This window comes from Euprymna scolopes, chromosome 4 (assembly GCF_053919585.1).
Source record: "Euprymna scolopes isolate OS-2025 chromosome 4, ASM5391958v1, whole genome shotgun sequence".
NCBI classification, from domain to species: Eukaryota; Metazoa; Mollusca; class Cephalopoda; order Sepiida; family Sepiolidae; genus Euprymna; species Euprymna scolopes.
In genome coordinates, this window is record NC_136485.1 from 16,301 (window position 1) to 41,584 (window position 25,284).

Sequence of the window (25,284 nt, forward strand, 5' to 3'; positions counted from 1 at the left end):
GTATCTCCTGGGACAAGATTAGAACTGCACCAGCCAGCGACGAGAACATGTTCAAGCTAGTACAGCAAATTGAAAGTGGAATGTCAGACATCTGAAATGGTTTACCGCCTTTCTTGAGAGAATACCATCAGTTCCACAACCACCTTTCCACCGTTAATGGTATCATTATATACAAAGACAGGATAGTGATTCGACCGTTACTGAGAAAAGATGCGCTTACAGTGTTGCACTCTGCACATCAAGGCATTTCATCCATGGCGCCAAGAGCAGAAACCTCTGTGTTTTGGCTATTTGCCAGAACTGGTGGAAACCAAGCCGCTGCTCCAGCTCCTTTGGATTTAACAGACTGAGCATATAGCTCTCTTGCATGTTTTATTACTCTTTTACAGTGGTTGCTGGCAGTCCTGAAAGCAACTTTACTCTCAGTACATCTATTACGTTGGTAGCTATGGAAAAGGTGATTTCTGTGCCTGATAGCAGCAGCACATTCAGGGAAGAATCATGGCTGTCTGTTAGGTTTTTATTGGAAACTTTTGGATGGTATGAATCGATCTATGCCTACAATTAACCATTCGGTCAGGTCTGATACTATAGAGGACACATCCTTTTTAAACATGGAATGCAGAGGTAGGTCAGATATGAATGTACGGAAGCTATCCCAGTCAGCCATAGAGTATAGATATACAGTACAGTGGAGAGGTACGTCTGAAGACTTATAACATTTCATTTTTATCTTAACTGTTACCACAGAGTGGTCAAAGGATCCCAGGGGAGATAGAATGGAACATGAACACAGCTCAGGGGATGTTGTGAGGAGCAGGTCTAGAAGGCTTGCATATTGACCGGGTGTATCGGGCACATGGGTGGGTTTATGAACAATCTGCGTGAGGTCATAGGCAATGCAAAATAATGACAAAACCTCCCCTCGTCATCGGTTTTATTTGAGTGGGTCAGCCATTCCACGTTATGGACATTGAAGTCACCGCAAATGTGAATGTTAGCCGAAGGATGAGCAGACAGGATGTGGTCAATTTTCTCAGATATGCTCTTAAAGATAGTAACCCCACTGTTGTGGGAGCGATAGAGGGCAAATATAAATGCAGTGGTGTAAGCTAGTGCAACCCGAAAGCACATATAAGGTAAATTAGGGTCTTCTCTGGAGATATCCCTACCATATGAAAAGCCATCTTTGATGTAGGCACATATTCCATGCCCATGGCGATCTTGGGGGTCAGATTTAGATTTTAAGTTAGAGTATCCTTTAATTATGAATTCGTCTAGAGAAGTGGTTGGCCCTATGCCAGTTTCACTTAAAAAGAATATGTCCGGTTTCGTCTCCTGTAATTGTGTTTCAACCTCTGGAAGGTTGGAACGTAGACCCCTGATGTTGGAGAAGGAGACCTGGTAGTAGGGGTCTACGTTGGAGGATGGGGTTCTAGGTTTATTCGTGTTTCTTAAAGTCTTAAGATAATGAATTAATACAATAAATGTACTTAACTTTTGCTTAACAACGTAATAATTATCCAAAAATGTATCACTGGTAGGAACGAACAATGTTTATCGTATCCATAAAACATCTGGCGGCAAAATTCAAATATTTATGGAAGGATAAATTAGACATAATTTATGTTTTTATTTAACATTATTTCAGCATATAGAGCGACTTTTTTTTTTAGTCACAGACCCTCCTTCCTTCATTCAAAAATGCATAAAAGTTAATTAAATTCATTAATTATACCACTGACAATTTATTCTTTGGAAAAAAAAGTTAGCACCATTATTTATTAATATTAATACAGAATAACAATTGGTTAAGAAAACAATTTATAATCATTGAAAAAATTACACACTAAAAAATACAGACTTACGTTAAAATTTATCATGATGTTTACATGAAATTTAAAGTTGATAAACACAAACAGGCGGATAGTTGAAAAGAGGAGGGTGGACAAAACAGACTGGTTTTCTTTTCAACCCTGTACATCCGTACTTACCGTCATGGAACGTTCGTATAATTTTTGCCATTTTTTTAATTAAATTATTTTTCTATCTTTCTGTTTTTCAATTTCATTTTTTTTACTTTATTTCATATGAACATTATTTTACATTGATAATTATACGTTCTTGCGTGCAATGGAAATATTAGAATCTTACATGTAAAGATTACGTTAAAAATGTAAGCGTAAAAAAAAAGTAGAAATAATTTTTTAAATTATATTTTTTTGGTGAAAATATTAAATAAACAATGCTTAATTCAATGATAATATTGGTAGTTCTAGAAATACATTTTTCTTCGAGTTATATTGAATTCGGTTAACCTGTACAGATAGGGTCCCGACGTCCCGAGTTTGGGGAAAAAGCTATCTGACGTAAGCGGTGTCGAGGCAGAAAATTACTCTAACTCTAAAACCCCTTCAGCATGGATTTGACCAGCATGAGCAAATTTTGGAGTTATTACAATGAGGCGAAAATTTTCTTACGAGAAAATAACATCTAACGAAAAGAAGGACCTATGTGCGTCATTTGTCAAAGACAAATGACAGAAGTAAAAAGGAACAAAAATTATTGTTGGAGGTGCTCTTCACATAAAGAAAGGCACATTTGATAAAACAGGGGAGTTTTTAAGAAGGCGTTTATCGTAGCCTGACACGTGCACGTCGAATCTACTCAAAACAAAATAATGGCGTGCTGCCTTAACAGTAAAACCCAGTTGCACGTGCGTGGGTGTATAAACATCGTTTCAGCTGTGCATACATTCCTTTTCCCCACCTACGCAAATTCGATGGTTCTTAAACAAAATTTCAGGTGTCTGTGCGGACGTCACTTAAAGCATCTTACGTCATAAGAATGTTATTCTTTTCATCCAATTGGATTACAGGGAAAACAAATTAAAAAAAATATATTTTTTCTGAAGGCCTCCCTGGAGCCGGTTGAAAAAGTTTAAAAAGGGCATTTTTCGCCCAAATTAGGAGTCGACCTTTGAGCACCATGGCGTAAACATCAACATCGACCCGTCCGCGTTTGGACGTTAAACACGTACGCGCCTGACGGTTAATTCCTCCATGTCGATATGGACTTGCAACCCTAATGGACATTTATTTTTTTTACCCTTTTCTATCTCTCCGCTAAGTAAACGGTGGACTTTTTATATTGTTTAATTCTTCGCAAAAAGACTGGTTATTTCTAACCAAGAACTTTCATTTTCTACATCTTTTCATTCAATCACCTCAATTGCACGTAGAGACTTTCAATTAAGAAGAAAATTTCTTATCTTCTCTTTTCATTCATTTACAATCTTTTAAAATAATAAATTTTGTATTTAAGTGTGCTGACAAAAGAACTCTCTAACTTCTTTTAACTTCCGTTCCTACTCTCCGGAAGTGAGTTACTTCCCTTGAGTTTTTCCTTCTTTTCTCTTCCTTTCCTTGAAGTAACAGGTCTCGTTCCCGGGTCTGTTCTTAGTAAAATAAAGCTTCTTTAAAGTTCACTCCATATCGAAGTTTTTCATTACAATTTATTTTACTAAGAACAACTAAAACACAAACAATGGAGAAGTTCCTGAAACCTGAACGGCTGGATTTGGATCCCACAAAAATGGACACTGCCGACACATGGATACACTGGAAGCGGTCGTTCACGATATTCCTAGAAGCGGTTAACGGTTCACCCCTTACGGACGAATCAAAATTAAACTTGCTAATCAACTTGGTGTCTCCAACAATATATAAATATATCTCGGACATCAACGACTATCAGACAGCCATAAACGTCCTCGAGTAGGCTTTTATTCAACCCCAAAACGTCATCTTTTGTCGGCATTTATTGGCTACTCGTCGACAATGGACCAATGAAAGTGTGGACCAGTATCTACAGTCATTGAAAGAACTTGCCAACAACTGTGAATTCCAGGCCGTGACGACCATACAGGCGCGGAACGAATACATAAGGGACGCGTTCATAAACGGTATTTCATCATCCCACATAAGACAAAGACTTTTGGAAAACAAGAGACTCGACTTACACACGGTGTATGACCAAGCGCTCACGTTGGAGTCCGCTCTGTAGGGGAATAAATAAGAGCACCGGATTACCGGTGTAGGGTAAGGAGTGAGGTCCCTTGAAAAAAGAAGAGGAGAGTCCGTACGCATGAGGCACGGACGCAAAAAGTTCTTCTCCTAAAAGACAATGTTGGACAGGCAGAGTACAACTCTAGAATACAGTCCTCACTCCTCCCGTAAACCCCACTAGTGAAGTGAGTAATCTTTTTACCTTAATGTTCTGAATTGCAGTGTTGTCATGTTTTCATGTTTGTTAATAAATTCTTGTCGTTTATACTTGTTGTACGTTTAGTAATTATTAAAGCTGGTCGGTAGTTTTGGGACTTGGAAGAACCTAAACCCGTACCAACAGCTCAAAAACAGCTGGCTACTTACGCCCAGTCAGACTCTTTGACTGCATCCATATCTGCTGCTAAAAACGAAGAGGACAAGAACAACCAGACTGAGCATGAGGAGCAACCCACAGCAACGACACTCCCGGGGCAGAAATGCGTCTTCTGTGGAAAACCAAAGCATAGCAGGGCGAGTTGTGCCGCCAGAAACTCGATATGCAAAAGCTGCAAGAAGAAGGGGGATTTTGCACGTGTCTGTAGATCTCCAACGGCAGCTGCTACGAATTACGGTCAGTCTCTTCTTGCTTCTTCGGTTCCTTGTTTTAATTCCTCAAAAAGTCTATCTCGTTCGTCCTTGTGGGGAAAAATCAGAGGTGAACCTACGAGTATACTCGTCGATACCTTAAGCTCCAAAAATTTCATCCACCCTGATAAAGTTAAGAAGCTCGGGTTAGCAGTCTTGCCAAGTGCGGAGAGAATCTTAATGGCTAGTAGTTCTCATAGATCTACTACTCTTGGACATTGTATTGTATCTCTCATTCTTTTTTTTTTTTTTTTTTTTTTTTATTCAATTTTCACCCCAAACAAGGCACAGTGCCACTTTGAAGCAGGGGGCTACTATTAGGGAATTAATTAGCGGGGTCATTATGAAGGGAGAAGAGTAGAAAGATGTTTGTTAACATTACACTTGAACTTCTGCATATCATTGCAGTTGGGAAAGCAGAATCCCGGAAGGGAGTTCCAAAGACCCGCAGTTCTGGGGAAGAAACTATTGGAGTAAAAGGCTTTCTTGCACCTAGGGATCTCCACTCTAAAGGGATGAGACTTAGTAGCTTGTCTGAAAGGAAGGGTGTACAATAATATCAAACTGTCGATTATGGCAGACTTATGCTGTGACATTATTCTCGGGCATAAATTTTTAAACCGACATTCGTCAGTAGAAATACCTTTTGGAGGACCCCTCTCCCATTTCCGACATTAAAACCGACATGAAAAATGTTGCTTACCCCTCTCTCTTTACAAACTTAACCGCCGACTGTCGACCAATAGCCGTTATATCCCGGAGAATACCTTACCTGATGCCGAATTTATTAAATCAGAAATAACTCGTATGCTAAAGGAAGGTATTATAGAACCCTCTCAATCTCTGTGGCGAGCTCAAACTCTTGTAGTGTCTCCTGAGAATCATAAGAAGAGGCTTGTTGTGGATTACTCCCAAACGATAAATTGTTTCACTCTCCTAGACGCTTATCCTCTTCCTCAAATAGAGGATATGGTAAATGAGATTGCCACTTATCAAGTGTTTAGCACTCTTGATTTAACCAGTGCCTATCATCAAGTTGCCATCAAACCGGAAGAACGAAAGTATACCGCCTTCGAAGCTTCTGGATCCCTCTACCAATTTCATCGGATTCTGTTCGGAGTAACCAATGGAGTAGCCAGTTTCCAACGCGTCATCGATGATATCATCAAACGAGAGGACCTCCGAGGAACCTTCACCTACATCGACAACGTTACAGTTTGTGGAGAAAATCAGGCTGAGCATGATACCAATTTACAAAGCTTTATGAAGGCAGTGGCGAAGTATGAACTAACCCTGAACGAAAACAAGTGTCACTACTCTCTTGCTTCTGTAGACCTGCTTGGGTACACTATAAGCAAAGGTTCAGTAAAACCAGACTCTGACAGGCTCACAGGTTTGATGGACTTGCCTGTTCCTCCAGACCTTCCTTCTCTTCGTCGAGCGATGGGAATGTTTTCTCATTATTCAAAATGGATATTCAACTTCTATGAGAAATTGCACCCCCTTACCAAAGTTACCAAGTTTCCTCTCACTAAGGAACAAACCAACGCCTTTAGAGAACTGAAGAAAGAAATTGCGAAATCATCCCTAGTAGCCATAGACTCTTCTCTTCCCCTCGAGGTCGAAACTGATGCTTCAGAGTATGATATCGCTGCCTCCCTAACCCAGAACTCTCGACCAGTGGCCTTCTTTTCAAGAACTTTAACCTCCACTGAGCAGAAGCATTCTGCGGTTGAAAAGGAGGCCTATGCAATTGTAGAAGCGATCCGAAAATGGCGACATTTACTGCTGGGGAAGCATTTCAAATTGATCATTGACCAAAAATCGGTCTCTTTTATGTTCGACCCCAAGGGAAAGAGTAAAATAAAAAATGAGAAGATTACGAGAGCTTGCCTGTTTTAGCTACAATATCACTTATCGTCCAGGGAAACAGAATACCGCTGCAGACGCTTTGTCTCGAATTTGTTCTTCTACCACCTCTGCTGACAAATTACACTCTTTGCACACAGATTAATGCTATCCGGGGGTAACCAGGATGGTACACTTCGTCAGAACCAAAAATCTCCCATACTCTGTGGAAGATGTGAGAGCAGTTACGAAAGCATGTCGGGTCTGCTCCGAAATAAAACCCAGGTTTCTCAAGACGTCTCCTCAGACTCTCATAAAGATGAGTCAGCCTTTTGAGAGACTAAGTGTGGATTTCAAAGGACCGTTACCTTCAAATTCCTGCAACATATACATACTGACTGTCATTGATGAATACTCGCGCTTTCCTTTCACTTTCCCCTGTGCCGATGTTTCAGCTGCTACTGTCCGGAAACACTTAACTAACTCATTCTCCATATTTGGAAACCCTTCTTTTATACATTCTGATCGCGGAACTGCCTTCATGTCGGAGGAACTAAAGGAGTTCTTGCTTTCTCGAGGCATTGCTACTAGTCGAACAACTGCTTTCAACCCTCAAGGTAACGGACAAGTGGAAAGATATAACGGTATCATCTGGCTGACAGTAAGTCTGGCTCTGCGGTCAAGAAACCTTCACGTTACAAATTGGGAAAGAGTACTAGATGTAGCCCTCCACAGCATTCGCTCACTGCTTTCCACCTCCACTAATTGTACTCCCCATGAACGCCTCTTCAATTTCCAAAGGAAATCGGCCACTGGAGATTCTATGCCCACCTGGCTTACTAACGCTAAGTCTGTCCTTTTAAAGCGGCATGTGTGTGGAAGCAAATATGAGCCCCTGGTCGAGACCGTAGATCTACTTGAAGTCAATCCAAACTATGCTCATGTTTGTTTTGATAATGGACGAGAGATGACAGTATCCTTATGCCACTTATTGCCATTGGGTGATAGGCTGAGCAACTTGGAGGCAGAATCAGATCCGGAGATGGAGAACCAACAGCTGCAGAATGCACCTCTGGAATCTAACCTTGCAGATCCTCAGCCTAGTGGGATCAAAAACTCCATCTTAGAGGATTCGGTTCCTACTCCCCCTCCCCTCCGATGATCGACAAAAAAGATCATCAGAGGAAGACAAGGCGCTGGGTCTTCGACGCTCTAACAGAGTCCGTCGCAGGCCTCCATATTTAGCTGAAAACTATCAGCTTTAAACTTCTGTTTCTTTTCTCTTTTTTTTTCAGCCTAAACAGACCCCCCCCCCTCCTTTGCTGAGATTCCTAGAAGCCTTGTGCCCCCTGAAAGTCATGCGGCCATGAATTTCACTGAGCGGTGGAGAATGTGCTGACAAAAGAACTCTCTAACTTCTTTTAACTTCCGTTCCTACTCTCCGGAAGTGAGTTACTTCCCTTGAGTTTTTCCTTCTTTTCTCTTCCTTTCCTTGAAGTAACAGGTCTCGTTCCCCAGGTCTGTTCTTAGTAAAATAAAGCTTCTTTAAAGTTCACTCCGTATCGATGTTTTTCATTACATTAAGTTATCCATTCATCTTTGCTTGATTGTTTCAACTCCATTTTACACTAGATTCTTCTTCTGATTCTTATCACTACTATTATTACCCCCACTCCCGATTTATTATTCTTACCGGGGAATTTGCGGGATTAACATCGACACACCCGTTAGCCCCGCAACAAGTTCAGCTGCCACTGATGACATTTATCCAAGTCTTATATTTTGGGGCATATAAGACCCCTGGAACACAATGTGCCAAAATGTGCACAATAACAGACAAAACGGCCATTATGTGGCATGGCTACATTCGGGACATTTGTTCCAAGAAATTATTAGCAACCCCAACAAAATTAGGGAACCCCGGAATAATTGTGGAGATAGATGTGTAGCAGAAACAAATGGGACTTTTTTCTTCCTCAAATCAATGCCTCTCCCCTGTGCTATTTGGCCACATCTTGACCAGTCAGGGGTAAGGCGCATTGATACTTTCTATCCCCAAAGGAAATTGGCCAGCATCCGGTTTGAAGAAGAACAACTCATTCTTACGCAGAGAGACACCAAATGGAATGGACCTCCTTTTCTTCTCTCTCTCTCTCTTCACTTCGGTGTTATCTTTACGGTATCGACGATTCTACTGGAATAACTACCGCGATAATACCAGGTGCCAGAGTCCAGCTTTCTACAAGGAAAATGCCACATTCTCCTCAATAAACCTTTTCTGAAGTTGTTGCGTTTGTCATTTCAGAAGCCTGTATCGAATTATTTATTTTATTAGGGTGTGCATTACAAACCCTAAAGATGAAAGTGTCGTAACGAAAAGAAAATACAACCGACGGTGCATGCATGATACGACAGACGTTTTTTTTTTTTAATTCTAATTATTTGAACTGTTTATTTATTTATTTTTAAATTCTAATTATTTGAACTGTTTTTTTTTTTTATTCTAATTATTTGAATTGTGGAATTAAAAGAAATTCAGTATACCAAAAAATACTAATTATTTTTGGAATTTATAAGGGGGTAAAAAAAATACTAATTATTTGAACTGTTTATCTTTTTTTTTAATTCTAATTATGTAAACTGTTAAAATAAAAAAAATATAATTATTTGAACTTTTTTTTTTTTTTCTTAAGTTAACAACTCGGCACTTTATTGAAGGAATAATTTTTCGCCTCAACACCGCTTACGTCAGTCAACTTTTCCCCGAACTCAGAAAAAGGCGGGCGTCGGGACCCTATCCTTACAGGTTAACCTCGAATTCATTAATACGGACTTCAGGGGCTTTTTCGTAATGTTCCTGTGAAAATTATTTTATTTTTATTTTATTGTTACAAATTACGATGCTTTATATAAAAAAAGCAAAAATAAATTCTTGCGTTTCTTTATTTACTACTGAAAACCATAACTTTAGTAAAGGAATTTTTTGTTTAATACATTTTCACTAAGATTTAAATAAAAATAATTAGTTCATTATATTCCGCGATCATTATTTGATAACTACTGAAAATTTGGTACTTATACAGTTTAATGACGACATTAAAATGGAAATATTGAAAAAAAAATTTTTTGTACGTACCTGTTATAGACTGAAGTTCTTCGAAAAAAAATTTCACTTCATTTGATCAAGTAGTTTTTTTTTTACAGCGAAAAACAATTATTTATCACGACGACGTCAAGGTGGCCATTTTGGAAATGTTATTGCAGAATGCAGCGCCCAGGAATTCCCCCAGGGCAGGTAACTTTCCCCAAGGGCCGGTAACTGCCCTACGTAGCAGAATACCTCCATTTTAGGCCAATCTAGCCCTTTTTTTTTCCACCAGAATGAGAATTTTTTTTTTTTTTTTTTTTTTTGAAGACAGATGCCATTTTTGGAGTGTTTTTTTTTTTTTTTTTTTAATTTGTAACAGAAGAAAATAAAAAGAATAAAATATTAGAAAAATTAGAAATATGCAACCGAAATTTTCGAATTAAAAAAAAAAACTTAGGGTTTGTATTACTGTATATGGATATGTTTTTAGTGTTTTTATTCAATGTAACATGTTTATTCAGCTCGAAAAGCATACAGTGTTTACCGATGTATTGGAAAACTGTATAAGTACCGAATTTCATTAAAATTGGTTAATTTCCTGAGTTTTGGTGAATTTTTAAGTAAAGGGAGGGGTCAAAATGTTTATACATTTTGAGCGCCGCAGCGCCGCAGCGGCATTCATTTTGCCCGTACCTATTGCTAAGCAATGTGCTTAATTTAAATTAAATTTTAATCACATGATCACATTTTCAATAATTATGTGATTATATTGGGCAAGACTGGAGTTTAGGTGGAAAAATAATCTCGAACCCTTTATCACATAAAAGGAACTAATTTCCCTAATCACCGGTGGTACGTTACTATGCCAATAAACAATAATATAGGTATTTCAGAAGTTGTTTTCCAAAACAACTTAAAAAAACAAAAAAAAAAAAAAACTTCTTTTTATATTGCTTTTAATTAAAATAAAAAAGGTTTTCGTAGGTTACAATTATGAAAAGTTCTATTCATATTTAAATGTCTTGTATATTCCGTGCTTTTTTTTTTTTTTTTTTTTACACAATGAATACCTTTTTTAATGAAAGTGCTATTTAAAGTTTAAGTTTAAACAATATTTTTTTAATTAAAAATTGAATCGCGTGATTATTATTAAATTACGTGAGTAGTTATAAACGATACAAATTAATATTAAACACGCGTAATATCTTGCAATTTATTATTTCTCTATTTCAAATTTAAATTTATTAATTATAAAACCTTCGGTACTTATGTATTTTTGTTACCGTGCTAAAAAAAAAAAAGGTGCTTAAGATATCGTGGAACGTTCTGTTTAAAATTAAAAAATGTTGTTTAAAAATAAAGAAGTAAAAAATGAGAGAAGAAAGATATCGTGAAAAAAAGATCGTGAAACGTTTTAAAATAAATAAGTAAAAAGTTTTGCAATTTCTGCGAGCCTGTTTTTAAAGTCGCCATCTTAAATATTGACTTTTATTAGTCAATCTAGTCATGCTTTTATCAATATCTTATAATCGGTTTTCGTTCTTTCTTAACTCATTTGGGAGCAGATTGTGATACAAAATGTAAGTATTACTTGAGTTTACTTGTTTTGGGGTACTTCTTTTTTTTTTCTTTTTTTTAACACGAGCGAATCTGGGCCATTATTCTGTGAAAATATTTTACGTACCAACATCACCCTCACCTTACTTTTCTAATACTTTAACCTTACAATTGAATAAAAAAAACATAGCATAAAACTTTAATTAAACTTGGAAATACGATTTAAAAAATAGCGCGGATCATTCGATAAAGTTGTCAAAAAAACAAATATATAACAAATAAATGTTATCAAAGGCAAGATAAGTTACTTTTCTTCCAAACTGGATGTCCTTTTTGGGACGAAGTAAAGAATAGATACCCTGTAGCAGACGACACCGCCTGGCGGTGCCAGGTGCACAATTCAACTAACACCGGTGATTCGACCTTGACATTGGCACAAGCACACGGCGTCGGTTGTTTGTAAACACGTCAAATAGCAAACATGCTAGAATATTCACCAGCATTTTTTTAAAAATATATTTACAAAACCTTTGAAGATTTAAAAGAAAAAGTATATATTTACAAAACATTTTTTTAAAATAAGTAACAAAACGAACGTATTTAAATAAAAGATATTTAAATAAACGGGTGTCTCTTTCTGTTTTGGATTTTTGCAACCAAGATTGATTTTTATGTGCCGTGTTTTGGGGGGTTCTGTGTGCGTTTTTAAGACAATTCAATATTTATTCTTTAAAACATTAACTTCAGTGACAATATATTTTCAAAATAATATTTTTAAATATTACATTTTTACGAATATTCGCGAGCAAGATTTAAAAAAAAAAAAGACGAGGTGTTTTTTTTTTTTTCAATTAAATTATCGAAGTGACTATTCGCAGCCGGCTGCGGCTATTCTAAAATGCTATTCGCAGCCGGCCGGCGGCAAAACCGGAAGTTGTCGAGTCGACGGTATTGATCTCAAAATTATAAAAAAAAAAACCTTACCAGAAATTTATATTCACTTTATTGAAAAGAGCATAAAATTTCACATTGAACCTGAAAATTACGTAAAAATTGAACTAATAGAAAAATTTAGATCGATTTTTAAAGTTAAAAAAGTTTTTTAAAAAGTGAACTCGTAAAAATCAATGTATTTGTATACGTAAAAAAATGGCTGCTTAGTGCTTGTAACATCGGAGAAACGCGCTTAGACATTTTGTAAACATTGTTTTTAAAAAATAAAAAATAATACTTCTATTATGTTTTAAACGACTGTAATAGTTTGTTTTGGAAGTATATTTCATAAGGAAAAAAAACAACCCACTTTAAAAACAGAAATTACGAGTTTTATATATTTTATTCGCAGTTTTTTGTTGGGGGTGTCAAAAATTCCGCCTAAAATTCTGATACACCTAGCGGGCAGGCACGAAGCCTGTAAAATGGCGACAGGTAGAGCCAGTCTCCAGGGGTTAATACCATCTAAACGGTAAATTTGCTGTGGGGTTGATTATCAGATTCGTTGTCAGCGACCCGAAAACCTGTGTAAGAAGGCAGGACTAAAGTGATCGGTGTTATGAAAGAATGGTAATATCGCGGTTCAAAAATATCAGTAAATACGCTAATTTTATTAAAAATAAACTTTGCCAAAAAACACAAATTATTTACTAAAAACAAAAATATTTCGCAACTGAGCAAGTGATAAGCCACGCCCATGCCGTTCTCTGCATGAGTACCCCAAATTCTCCGCTGTGTTAGTAATGAAAAACTAAAACAAATAATTAAAATGAAAAGACATGTTAAATTCTCCGCTCAAAATAAAAAATGGGAGAGAGAAAAATTAAATTCGCCACTGTGTTGGTAATTAAAGATTAAAACAACTTATTTTTTACTTGTAAACTGGTTTATTAATTGTAGAAAACAAAAATAAACGGGAGAAAAAAGCAGCTCAAAATGAAAGAAATTGTTAAATTCTATTACAAAAGAAAACAAATTATTTTTACAATTCTAGCCAAGAATTTACTTAAGATTTGTCTGACGTCACTTCCGGTCAGCTGATGCGACCGGCTGCGAATAGCATTTTAGAATAGCCGCAGCCGGCTGCGAATATCAACGGCCTAAATTATAAACTTTATTTGAACTTTCAACAAACTTTTACAGACAGTTTTTTTTAAAATAAAAATTATAAAAAGATTTCTATCTTGTGATACTACATTTCATCTTTATAAAAATAAAAGTTATAAAAAGATGTGAATAAAATAATATATTTTTTTTATCTCAATTGTTTATACTTGTGATTTTATTATGCATAAAAATTGCCTCGGCCTAAAAGGATTTCTCCTTCACTGACCACCGACATACATCGCACTGTAAATAAATATTGAATTGTATCAAAAATGCACAAAAAAGAAATGGCCAAAACCGTACAGAATGAACCTTTTTTTATAAGTTTTATTCAAACAGTCTTTATTTGAACTTAATGGACTGTTGTTTTTTTTTTATTATTTATTAACTGTTTTATTCTTTTTATCAAACAAAAATAGAACTTTTATAATGAAATATATATTATGGACTGTTTTTCAAACATCGAAATATTAAAATTAAAGTTTTATTTAAAACAAAAAAAAAGACAAGGTGTTTTTTCTTTTCGAGATATTTTTTTTCACCATTTATTACTTTGAAATTTTATTCAACAATGAAATGATAAAAAAAAAACTTTTCGTTAAATATATTTTTAAAAAATTATTATAAAATATCCATAAAGTCTATTTTTATGTCTGTAAAAGTTTGTTGAAAGTTCAAATAAAGTTTATAATTTAATTGAAAAAAAAAAAAAACACCTCGTCTTTTTTTTTTTTTTAAATCTTGCTTGCGAATATTCGTAAAAATGTAATATTTAAAAGTATTATTTTGAAAATATATTAATTGTCGCTAAAGTTAATGTTTTAAAGAATAAATATTGAATTGTCTTAAAAACGCACACAGAACCCCCCCCCCCCCCAAAAAAAAACACGGCACATAAAAATCAATCTTGGTCGCAAAAATCCGAAACAGAAAGAGACACCCGTTTATTTAAATATCTTTTATTTAAATACGTTCGTTTTGTTACTTATTTTAAAAAAAATGTTTTGTAAATATATACTTTTTCTTTTAAATCTTCAAAGGTTTTGTAAATATATTTTTAAAAAAATGCTGGTGAATATTCTAGCATGTTTGCTATTTGACGTGTTTACAAACAACCGACGCCGTGTGCTTGTGCCAATGTCAAGGTCGAATCACCGGTGTTAGTTGAATTGTGCGCCTGGCACCGCCAGGCGTCGTCGTCTGCTACAGGGTATCTATTCTTTACTTCGTCCATTTTTTGTGTTTTTATTCAATGTAACATGTTTATTCAGCTTGAAAAATATACAGTGTTTCCCAATGTATTGGAAAATTCGAAATGGCGCCCGACTCTCTCTTTAACACGGTAAGTTTGGGAAAAGATGTTATAAATAAAAATCTAGACAAAATACTGTTGGAACTCGCTCAATATATGTTACCGTGAGATAGGTTGACATATTCGGTGGGTTTTTAATAGTATTTTGTCTAGTTTATTATTTATAACACCTTTTCCCAAACTTACCGTGTTAAAGAGAGAGTCGGGCGCCATTTTGAATTTTCCAATACATCGGTAAACACTATGTTTTTTGAGCTGAATAAACATGTTAAATTGAAAAATAAAAACACAAAAAAATAAAAACACAAAAATATATTCTATTTGGCAGAAAAGTAACTTATCTTGCCTTTGATAATAATTATTTGTTATATATTTGTTTTTTGACAACTTTATCGAATCTATGTCTACAGTAATACAAACCCGAATTTTGGTACTTATACAGTTTAATCAAGACATAAAAAAAATGAAAATACCGAAAAAAGTTTAAATTGTACGTATCCGTTATGGAATGAAGTTTTCGGAAAAAAAAATTTCACTTAATTTCATGAAGTAGTTTTGTTTTTTTTTCAGCGAAAAAACAATTTATTATGATAACCGAGCAAAAGGTTCGATTTTTAGGAAGAAAAGCTAGTATTTAAGATGGGGAGGGTGTGTCGGCGCTTTAAATTGAGTTATCTCCCTGTGGTGTTTCTAAAAATCTAAACAACAATGTAAAAAATTCAAAGATATCTATGTTCAACGCGCTCTCATAAAAACGTGTTTTTCCGCTGTAAAAAAAAAAAAAAAACTACTCGATCAAATTAAGTGAAATTTTTTTTCGGAGATCTTCAGTTTAAAACGGATACGTACAATATAACCTTTATTTCAATATTTTCATTATTTAATGCCTTGATTAAACTGTACAAGTACCAAATTTTTATTATTAAAATTTGCTATAATAATTGCTATGATAACATTTAAATACCAAGTAAAAATTGAATTTTAATTTTAAAAATCGAATTTAAATGTGTTGTTGCAACGAAAAAAGTGCACAAAACCTCAGCTCACTGCAATCGTCCATCGGTACTTTCCATAGACTCGTTTTCACGTCCCTCCCATCTGCTCCAGTGGCCTGTTTTTATAAAAGACAGAGTCCTCCAAATTTGCATATGTGCACAAAAGCACACAAGATTCTGCATTGTTATATAAGGCCACAGGTGCCATCTTGGACCCTTTTCAGCATCATGACGCTGTGTCGGCAAAGCGCACCCGAGGTTGTTTAAGAGATAAGTCTGTGTTCCCACAATTTTCACCACACTCCCTCCTGATATCATTATCACAGAGAGGACAGGGACGCAGTGACCTTTTCCTTCAGGTGTTTCTTTGGAGAGGAGGACTCGGGATTCGTCCTCGCCTGTGTTTTCATCCTCAGTTTCAGGTTTGGTGAACCTAAGGCTACTAATCTCAGGGTCGTTGTCAGACGAAGTCGGCATAACCCAGAATGATGGTTCACTGGTCTCGGATCCAGTCTCGCTCTTATCGGCGAGTGTCGCTTGCATTTGTGATGTTGATCAAAGATCTTTGATGTGACAGGGCCGAACATCTCAGTAACATGCCCGGTTCCATAGCATGTGGTGCACTTACAGTGGGGCTTCTTAACCCAGAAGACTTCCCCCTCTTTGATACTCTCTCTCTCATCACCTCTGGCTTGGGGAGTGGGTTGGTCTCCATGCCTCTCACCTTGACATGGCACCTGTGCAGTGCTTTGGCTGGCATGGTAGAGGGTGAAATATTGCCCTTAGGGGTGACGTTATACCAGTAGACCGCCTCAGGCATTGTACACCCCTTCCTAGCTTCGATGATCTTGATGGTCCTGTGGTTTCTTTCAATAATTCCGTTCCAGCTGGGCACATGGGTGCCCCGAAATCGCAGACGTATACCCCAGCCGTTTGCGAACTGTTTGAATTGCTCGCTAACAAAGGCAGTGCCATTGTCTCAGAAGGGGGACCACACTCGAGGATACACTTTCTAGCTCACGGAAAATGGCAGCCAAGTCCTGCTGGCAAAAGGGCCGCCACAATGCAGATCTAGACGGTCCACAATCAATGAGTGTCAAAAAAAAGCCTGCCGTTGTGGTGAATTACGTCCATTGGGAGCCTGTTCAAATTTCCTCTCACACTTAGTTTTCCCTTCCACCAGACGGGTGGTGGGTCGATCAACCGGCAGGTTTCACAGCTCCTCACAACAGATTTCACGTCCCTCTTTGACGCATAGGGGTCGACCAGCCTGGCGAAGTAAAGGGTTCGGTTTACACCGAGGTGCCTGATTTGGCAATGGCATCAGCAACACGGCCCGGGCTAAGCTGACGCCTCACCACAGCACAATTCACAGGTGCTGGTTCGTCAACTTCTTTTGGCAGGTCCTGCCAACAGCGTGGCACTCTGGTCAGATGATCCACAAATTCTGACAGGACTGCACCAAGTTGAATTCCTTGATGATCTCGGTCAGGGTAGCAAGTCATCTCTGTATTAGCATTTCAGCCCATGCCTTCGTTGTCAACTGTGCTTTCTCACTCAAGGCATCGGTTATCCACCGATGGATGCACCTGGAGTCTGTGATGATGTGTAGCACTCTGGCCTGCCACTGAAATGCCAGATTTATCCCTTTGAGTGTAGCATCAAGCTCAACCAGGTTTATGTGCCTGGCATCATTTTCTGGCCGAAGCCAGCAGGCAACTTCTACAATAAATTTGTCGACTGCCAGAGCAACGCCAAGGGCGAGTGAGCTGGCATCCACCCAAACTGTAAACTCGCTTCCGTCGATGCACCAGCTCTCTCGCATGGGGTCATCCTCTGTCACTTTGGCCAAAGCTTCCACCAGCATACTTCGCAGGGCAGGATCATGCACCTCATCATCCCATCCTGTTGATATGAAAGTCGCACGTCGCTTTATGGCCGCCACCACCACTCGGAGCACCCACACATGGGGAAGTGGCCCACCAGTTTTCCGCAGATGGAAAAAACGCTCCGACACGTGATGTTAGATGGAACTTCCGGGATGTCACCACCTCTTCCCCAACAGTCCATATGCGCTGCCGCTCACATGCAACCCAAGAACTTTCACTTCATCTTGCAGGTGCTTTGGCTCCTTGTACGACAGCCCAAAGCTCTTAAAATGTTCTTCCACCGCCTGGGCAGACATGAGGCTCTTGTTCACGAAACTGTTCTCAATATACCATAACGTTGCCTGTCGCACAGCTGCATCCTGATTCCGGATCGCCTGCATAATCCCTGTCACATCACATCACCGGCGCCATCCACGAAGATTCCACCCAGCTGTGTAATAGTGTCCATTCCAAGGAAAAGGTCATATTCAAGAAGTTCCCTGTCGACCACCAACGCCTTCACAGGCATGGGGGGGGGGACATCACCAATGCTTGTATGGACAATGCTCACCCCACAACACACCAGTGAGCTTCTGCCAATGGTTAATACTGGGACCTTCTGTTTCGTCCATGTGGTGCAACATTTCTTGTGTATGAGGGTTTGGGTGCATCCGGTGTCAACCAGTGTTGAGCGTCTATACCCATCAACTCGCACTGTTACTACAGGAAACACATTGTTCAGTGTTGCTTTGAGGAGGGTGCTGGCACTGTGGCTTCCTCCCCTTGCCCGTTTCCCACAAAATTCCGTCTTACGTGGCCTGGCTTGTCGCATTGGTGACAGCGTCCTCGTTTCTGTGCTCCATAGTCTGGGGTGCACTTCGCACCGCTTCTGTAGTCTCTGGTGAAGTGGTTGGGGCTGCCACATTTGTAGCACCGTGGGCTCTCTGTAGGCGATTCCAGTGTGTCAACTGCTGCCGAGACCTCCAATGCTGCCAACAACTCCTCCAATTCAAGCTCCTTGAGCTTCGACGATACCCGCAACAGCCGACTGGCATCATCCGGGAGCCCAGACAAAAAGGCGCATGCCAATATTTGGTCGCTTGCACCACCGGAGGGAGCAGCAAGCTTTTTCAGGTCGGCCAGGTGGACGTCCACAGTCTTCCCTGACCCAAGCCAACATTCAGAAAATTGCCTCTAGGCAACAAAAGGGTCCGCACCGAATGCTCCATACAATGCTTGTTTTATCTGTTCCATTGTCACCTCATCCTCAAGCTGCTGGTACACAGCATAAGTCCCTTAGTGGGCCTCAATGGGATGACCATAGCTGGATCCTTAATTTTGCACAACTGGCAAATGTGCTCAGCCTTCTCCAGCCATTCAACCACTGAAGGACCAGTCGGGGACCCGTCAAACTCTGGTATCAGCTTCAGGTCGAATTTGTCCATGGTAAAAATGTACGCAGAGTTAGCTTGTTGTTGCAAAGAAAAAAAGTATGCAAAACCTGAGCTCACTGCAGCAGCATCATCCATCTGTACTTTCCATAGACTCGTTTTCACGTCTCTTCCATCTGCTTCAATGGCCTGTTTTTATAAAAGATAATGTCCAAATTTGCATATGTATGCGAGAGCACATGAGATTCTGCAAGACTGCAGGTGTCATCTTGGACCCTTTTCAGAATCCTGACGCTGCGTTGGCAAAGCGCACACCGAGGCCATTTAAGAGGTAAGTCTGCATTCCCACGATTTTTGCCACAAATTGATTACTAAAAAAAATCAAATAATACAAATAAAAATATTTTTCTTATTATATGCAATCATTAATATTGGTTTAAAATCATTTAAATTACGCTTAAAACTCTGATTTTTACCGTTGGGTACAAAAAAAAAGAGTCCACTGATGTCGACCCACGATCACTAATTCTGAATAGAAATGTGTAAATGAGAAAATTTTTTATATTACGAATGTATCTGCAAACAAACTTTCCTGATTTTTTAAAAAATTTTGCAACATGTTTTTGTTTTTATTTTTATTTTTCCCCTTTATAAGGTAAATATTGATGTGTATTATACTTTGTTACTCATTTTATTTTCCCTTCAAACATGTAAACTATTTTTGGCATGAAAGAATTTTTTTTTTCAAAGATAGATTAAGTTTTATATTAGAAGTTACTATAAATAGAAATGCATAGAAAGGGTCAGGATGAAAAGGGACAGTAACTTCAGTTCTCTTTTTTTTTTAGTATATATACTTTTCTCAAAACTATAATTCAATAACTTGAGTGTTATTTCTTCTGCCTGTTACACCAATAATTTCCTGAGTAAGGTTGACACACGCACCTTCTCTCAACTCTAAACGAACTTCTGCTAATTCAACTTATTTCTTCGAAATCCAACTTCAAAATGCACGTCCCTCTAAAAAATCAACCCTCTTTTATCTCCAACCAGGAGCATCTAATTTGCATAGCGGGTGGTCACATTGCAGGCATATAAAGAGATAAGGCAGCCATTTTTGTTTCTTTCTTCTTCATTCATTTCGTTCCACGACCGGCCCGGTGAATTATGCACACGTGCTAGTTAGGTAAGTCATGCATTTCCCTACAAAAACGTAATTTGCAACTGTTATATACAAATAAATGGCACAAATTCTGAAGTTATGTTAAAAACAAAATAAACTAATTAAAAGGCGATACTCAGAAGGAACTAGACACGTTGGGATTGCACAAAGAATCTCATAACAAGTAATATTATTTACATAGTCCACAACTAAATGTGATTCTTTCTATAATTCTTTTGCGTTCTCTGTATCTTTCTTTTAGCCATTTAATTTGAGCTGGAGACTTCAGCTATTATAAACGCCCCCTTTGCTTTTTTTTTAAACATTTGTAGGGGTGTAAAATAGGCCGAAGGGCGACACTCCAAGATGAGCAAGCAAATGTCAGGGCCGCAAAAAAAATACTCTTTTAGCGACCCTCTAACCGAGTCTAATAACAGCAGTATGAAAAATGCTTGCCAGAGCAAGTCAAACGACCTGGTCTAGTCACCACAGTAACTAAAATTTGACTCGAGAGAGAATGGAAAAACCTGTTTTATAGGTTTTAAACCACCTCCCACCCCCTAACTATAATACCATTTGCTATGGTTCACTCATGTTGGTTCCTTTATCCCACCGATGGACTCGCCCAACGTAAGCATCACCCCTCTTATATTTATTTTACAAATTCTCTATGAAAAAACTCTTTTTTTTTTCCTGCAGTCCTATGCTTTTCCAGTATCATTTGCAGTGTTCATAGTTATTATAGGCTGCTACTTTCTCCCAGCAAACGACTTTATTTCTAATATAATTATTATCTGATTTCTGGGAATCATCAGTGTTTCAAAAGTAGAAACATTTGAGGTCAATGTTGTTCTTGTGTTGTCTGGATCTTGTCTTCTTGTTTAATCTTTCATTGGTGATTTTTAGTGCTGGTATTTTTAAATACAGCACATAGTAATAGTGTCGATGATGTAGGGACAGCTACATAACTCACTCTGTTTTAAGCAATAACTTTTTTTCATAAAAAAAATTATTAACAAAATTAGTATATGTATCTGCTGTCTTATGACAGCCCATGCTTGCTGAAAACTGGTCACTATCCTGAATGACATTGTATTCATGCATGGACTTATGAAAGACTTGTAGAATATTTTTTAATGCAAAAGCATTTATTTTGTAGAAATTGAACATATCCATGTTTAAAATAATTTATATGACAATGATAGTGTCTAAAAATCCTTGACAGTACAACACAGTTTTGTATAGGTTACAGTTTTTTGCTTTTTGTATGGCCAGTTACGTTGTTACCTGTGTTATATTTCACTGTTGAGTGCTTTTAGTATACCCCTGTTTCACTATAGTTGCTACATAGGATTGTTATCAGCCACTGACTGATGTCCATGATTCTTTCTTATTAACACATGATCGCATATATTACACGGCTTTTAGAAATTGAATTCAATGTAATATATAAAAAAAATTCATAAAAGAAGTTCATAAATGAACAAACTAAATTAAACATGAAGCATAGCACAGAAGTGGATAGAACAAACTGAGCATCTTCAAATAAAAAGCAATATAGAAGAAATTCGAAGAAGGAAAAAAGGAAAGATAATGTCAACAACTTGTGAACAAAATGCCAACAATTTTTAAAATACTCTTTCCTCAAAACCTCAGGAATAATAAATATGGAATCAGCAATTGCTTACATGAATACTTTATAAGCTTTCCGTGAGTTACAGACAGTAATTATACAATTTAATGCACTATTTAAATTCGACCAAACAAATGAAGTATCTGGTACAAAATCTGGTACACCCTTTTTACACTGTTACGATTGTAATTTTCATCTGTAGTCACAGCATTTAAGTTCGTCTTCAAGATCCATTCATTCTATATTTCTCATATTTTTTTTATACGGGACATGTTATGAAATATAACATATACTTCCATACATCATTAACAGCAGACACATGTCCAAAATATATTTCACTTAATCATCTACTAGTTATGACAAAATCTACCTAAACGTACTCTATCCAATCCTAATTATTTAAATCCTACCAGGATCATATCCTACCTCTCTTCCATAGGTATAACCAATGTATGAACAATTTGATTTGCATCGCTATCCAAATATATTTTTGCAAGATTCGTTTGCATCTCTCCTCATTGTTATACCCTTATTATATAAAAACTAATTGTCATCTCTTAATCTACCATTCAACTGTATTTCTTATATACCCAATGATTACAAGTGCCACAAAAATTGAGTTGCAACAAACATCTTATTAAAGAGCCAATACTACAACTACTTATGACTTTAAATCTTGATATACCCACTTAAAAGCTTTACTTTCTATGTCATTTTCCAAGTCTTTAACTGAAAATGTAGACATTAAATTGTTTCACAGACACTATACCATCAGCATAAACCATCACTTCTGGACAACACATACAAAATTTCTGTGACAACATTTCTAAAACACAAATTCGAAACAACAGATACAGTACATATTTATGATATACTCCCACTTAAATATTGGAGCTGTTTTTTAAACATTTCTATAAAATGCTTGAAAACTCTTAACCAAACTATATATGTATTCTATCAAACATTATTGTAAAATTTGCAAAAAATAATATTCTTCTTCATAAGATAACTTTCTGGAATATCTTCAGATATCTATGGCATTAGTGGTAATTTGCTACTGCATAAAGTCAAATAAAATTTAATCTGTGCTTATCTGAATTCTTATTTTTAAGTCATTGTTTCTCTTAACTTCTTTAAAGACATTATCCTGCAACTTAAAACTTTATAAGTTCAGGCATTATGAAATCCGCCTTTGCATTTTAACAATTTATAATTTGCAGTTGTACTAAGACTTGAGTCTCTGAATATTTTTTTCTTTAAAAATTGATATGTCAAGTCTGTGATTAATTTAATTCCTGTTTCACCGACAATCATCAACATAACTGCAAAAACATATGATGATAAAGAACCCATAATTTCGTTATTAACCAGCTTTCTATATTATTTCCTTAATTCTCATAGTTTGACCAGAAATGCAGTCTGAAAGAAAGATCAATGACATTGCATTGATAACTTGGTAAAAAAATCAATAAAAAAAGACAAAGAAAGAAAAGAATGAGGAGAAAAGAATTAGAAGAGACGTCAAACCATTTTGTTTGCAAAGATTATGCATACAAATTAATATTTCTTAAAATGTTATACTTTAAAATTATTTTATACTTTCAGAAACTTCTGCAACCAAGAGAAGAATAAACAAATCTTTTATTGAATCTAAATAAATCACCATTCCCTTGCCAACATGAAATATGGAAAAGTTGCAAGAAAGAATATTTTGAAATGCCTTCATATTAATTACCTGGAGTAAAAAAAAATGAGAGAAATATTCTTATGAATTGTGTGAATATGTTCCATCGACATTCATGAAAATATATTCAACAAAAATTTTCTTGTAATATGCATGTGTATTTATTTTTGGTATTAGGTTATTTTTATATTTCTTATTTCATCCTAGTTTATTATATAGAACACAAACTGGAATTTAGGATGCAAAACAATTGGAAAAAATAAAAATATTCTGATTATTTTTATATTGAAAATCAAGTTAAATTAACTGCTAAAGAAAATGGTCAGTTGTGTAGAATAATCAATTAATATATTTTAAATCAATTTACATTTAAGTAACTTTAAAATATTTCTAGCATTGTGTCATCTGTGTATTGTTTTAATCACAATATGGTAACCTATATAGTTTGTTACTGAAATGTGAGAAAAATGTATCAGTTATGCCTCTATTCCGTCACTCTACATAGGTAGATGATAATTCATGTGCAATTTTAAATTCATAAATCTAATAGTTGACAGTTACAAACATGTATATAGAAAATATTTATAAATTACAGTTAAAATATTTTGAATTATCACTTAAAGAAAAAAAGATATATATTTCATAATTGTATTTAATTTAATGTAAGAAAGAAACAAAATGCTTGGAAATATTTAGTTATTTCAAAAATGCATACAGGAGAGAAAGCATTTTCTTGTGAAGCATGTGGCACTTCTTTTACAAAGAAACATAACATGTTAGTTCACATGCGAAGACATACAGGGGAGAAACCATATTCTTGTGAAGTATGTGACTTTTCATTTGCAATGAAACAAAGTATGCTGACACACATTGGAACCCATACTGGAGAAAAACTATATTCTTGTCAAGTATGTGGCTATTCCTTTAGAAAGAGACACGCGTTAACTGTACACATGCGAAAACATACTGGAGAGAAACCATATTCTTGTAAAGTATGTAGTTCTTCTTTTACACAGAAACATAATCTCTTGGATCATATGCGAACACACACTGGAGAGAAACCATATTCTTGTGAAATATGTAGTGCTACTTTTACAATAAAACAAAGTATGTTAAAACATATGCGAACACATACAGGAGAAAAACCATATTCTTGTGAAGTATGTGGCACTTCTTTTTCACAGAAACAAAATCTAGTTTATCATATGCGAACACATACTGGAGAGAAACCATATGATTGTGAAGTATGTGGAACTTCATTTTCTCAGAAATCTAGTCTATTGTACCATATTCGAACACACACTGGAGAAAAACCATATTCCTGTGAAATATGTGGCGATTCATTTACAATGAATCATAGTCTATTGCATCATATGAAAACGCATACTGGAGAGAAACCCTATCATTGTGAAATATGTGGCTCTTCTTTTACAAGAAAATCAGATCTGTTGCGTCATATGCGAACGCATACTGGTGAGAAACCATATTGTTGTGATGTATGTAGCTCTTCATTTACACAGAAAGAACATCTGCTGCGTCATATGCGAACACATACTGGTCAAAAACCATATTCTTGTGAAGTGTGTTGCTCCTCTTTTACACAGAAACAAAATATGATAAGACATATGCGAACACATAGTGGAAAGAAACTTTAGAAATTATGTTTTGAAATATGTGGCTTATTTAAAAAGAGAATAGTTTTTATGTCATAAGAACCTACTAGATATAAGCATTGTTCTGCATATGTATATGGTCCTTATTTTACACAAAAAATGTTTCAATCCATGCAAATAGATTTGTGAAACATGATATTTCAAAATATGTGGCTCTTTTACAAACCTGATGACACATATGGGAACACATACTGCAGAGAAGAGGTGAAGAAACAACACCACCCTGGCTGACAGAGGGGGACACCAGCCTCATACCTAAGACCAAAGAGACACCTTGCC

General features: G+C 36.5%; 1 protein-coding gene across 1 annotated transcript; it reads left to right on the forward strand.

The window, feature by feature from the left end:
- The first annotated feature begins 11,105 nt into the window (after positions 1 to 11,105).
- Positions 11,106 to 24,987, forward strand: LOC145266369 (uncharacterized). The gene is made up of 2 exons (XM_080121994.1): positions 11,106 to 11,210; positions 23,254 to 24,987. The coding sequence occupies exon 2, from the start codon at positions 24,040 to 24,042 to the stop codon at positions 24,985 to 24,987; it is 948 nt and encodes a 315-aa protein (XP_079978120.1). The 5' UTR covers positions 11,106 to 11,210; positions 23,254 to 24,039.
- Positions 24,988 to 25,284: the final 297 nt, after the last annotated feature.

Excerpts from the sequence above, each read along its gene's own strand:
- LOC145266369 (XM_080121994.1), top strand. The coding sequence starts at position 24,040 with ATGCATACAGGAGAGAAAGCATTTTCTTGTGAAGCATGTGGCACTTCT.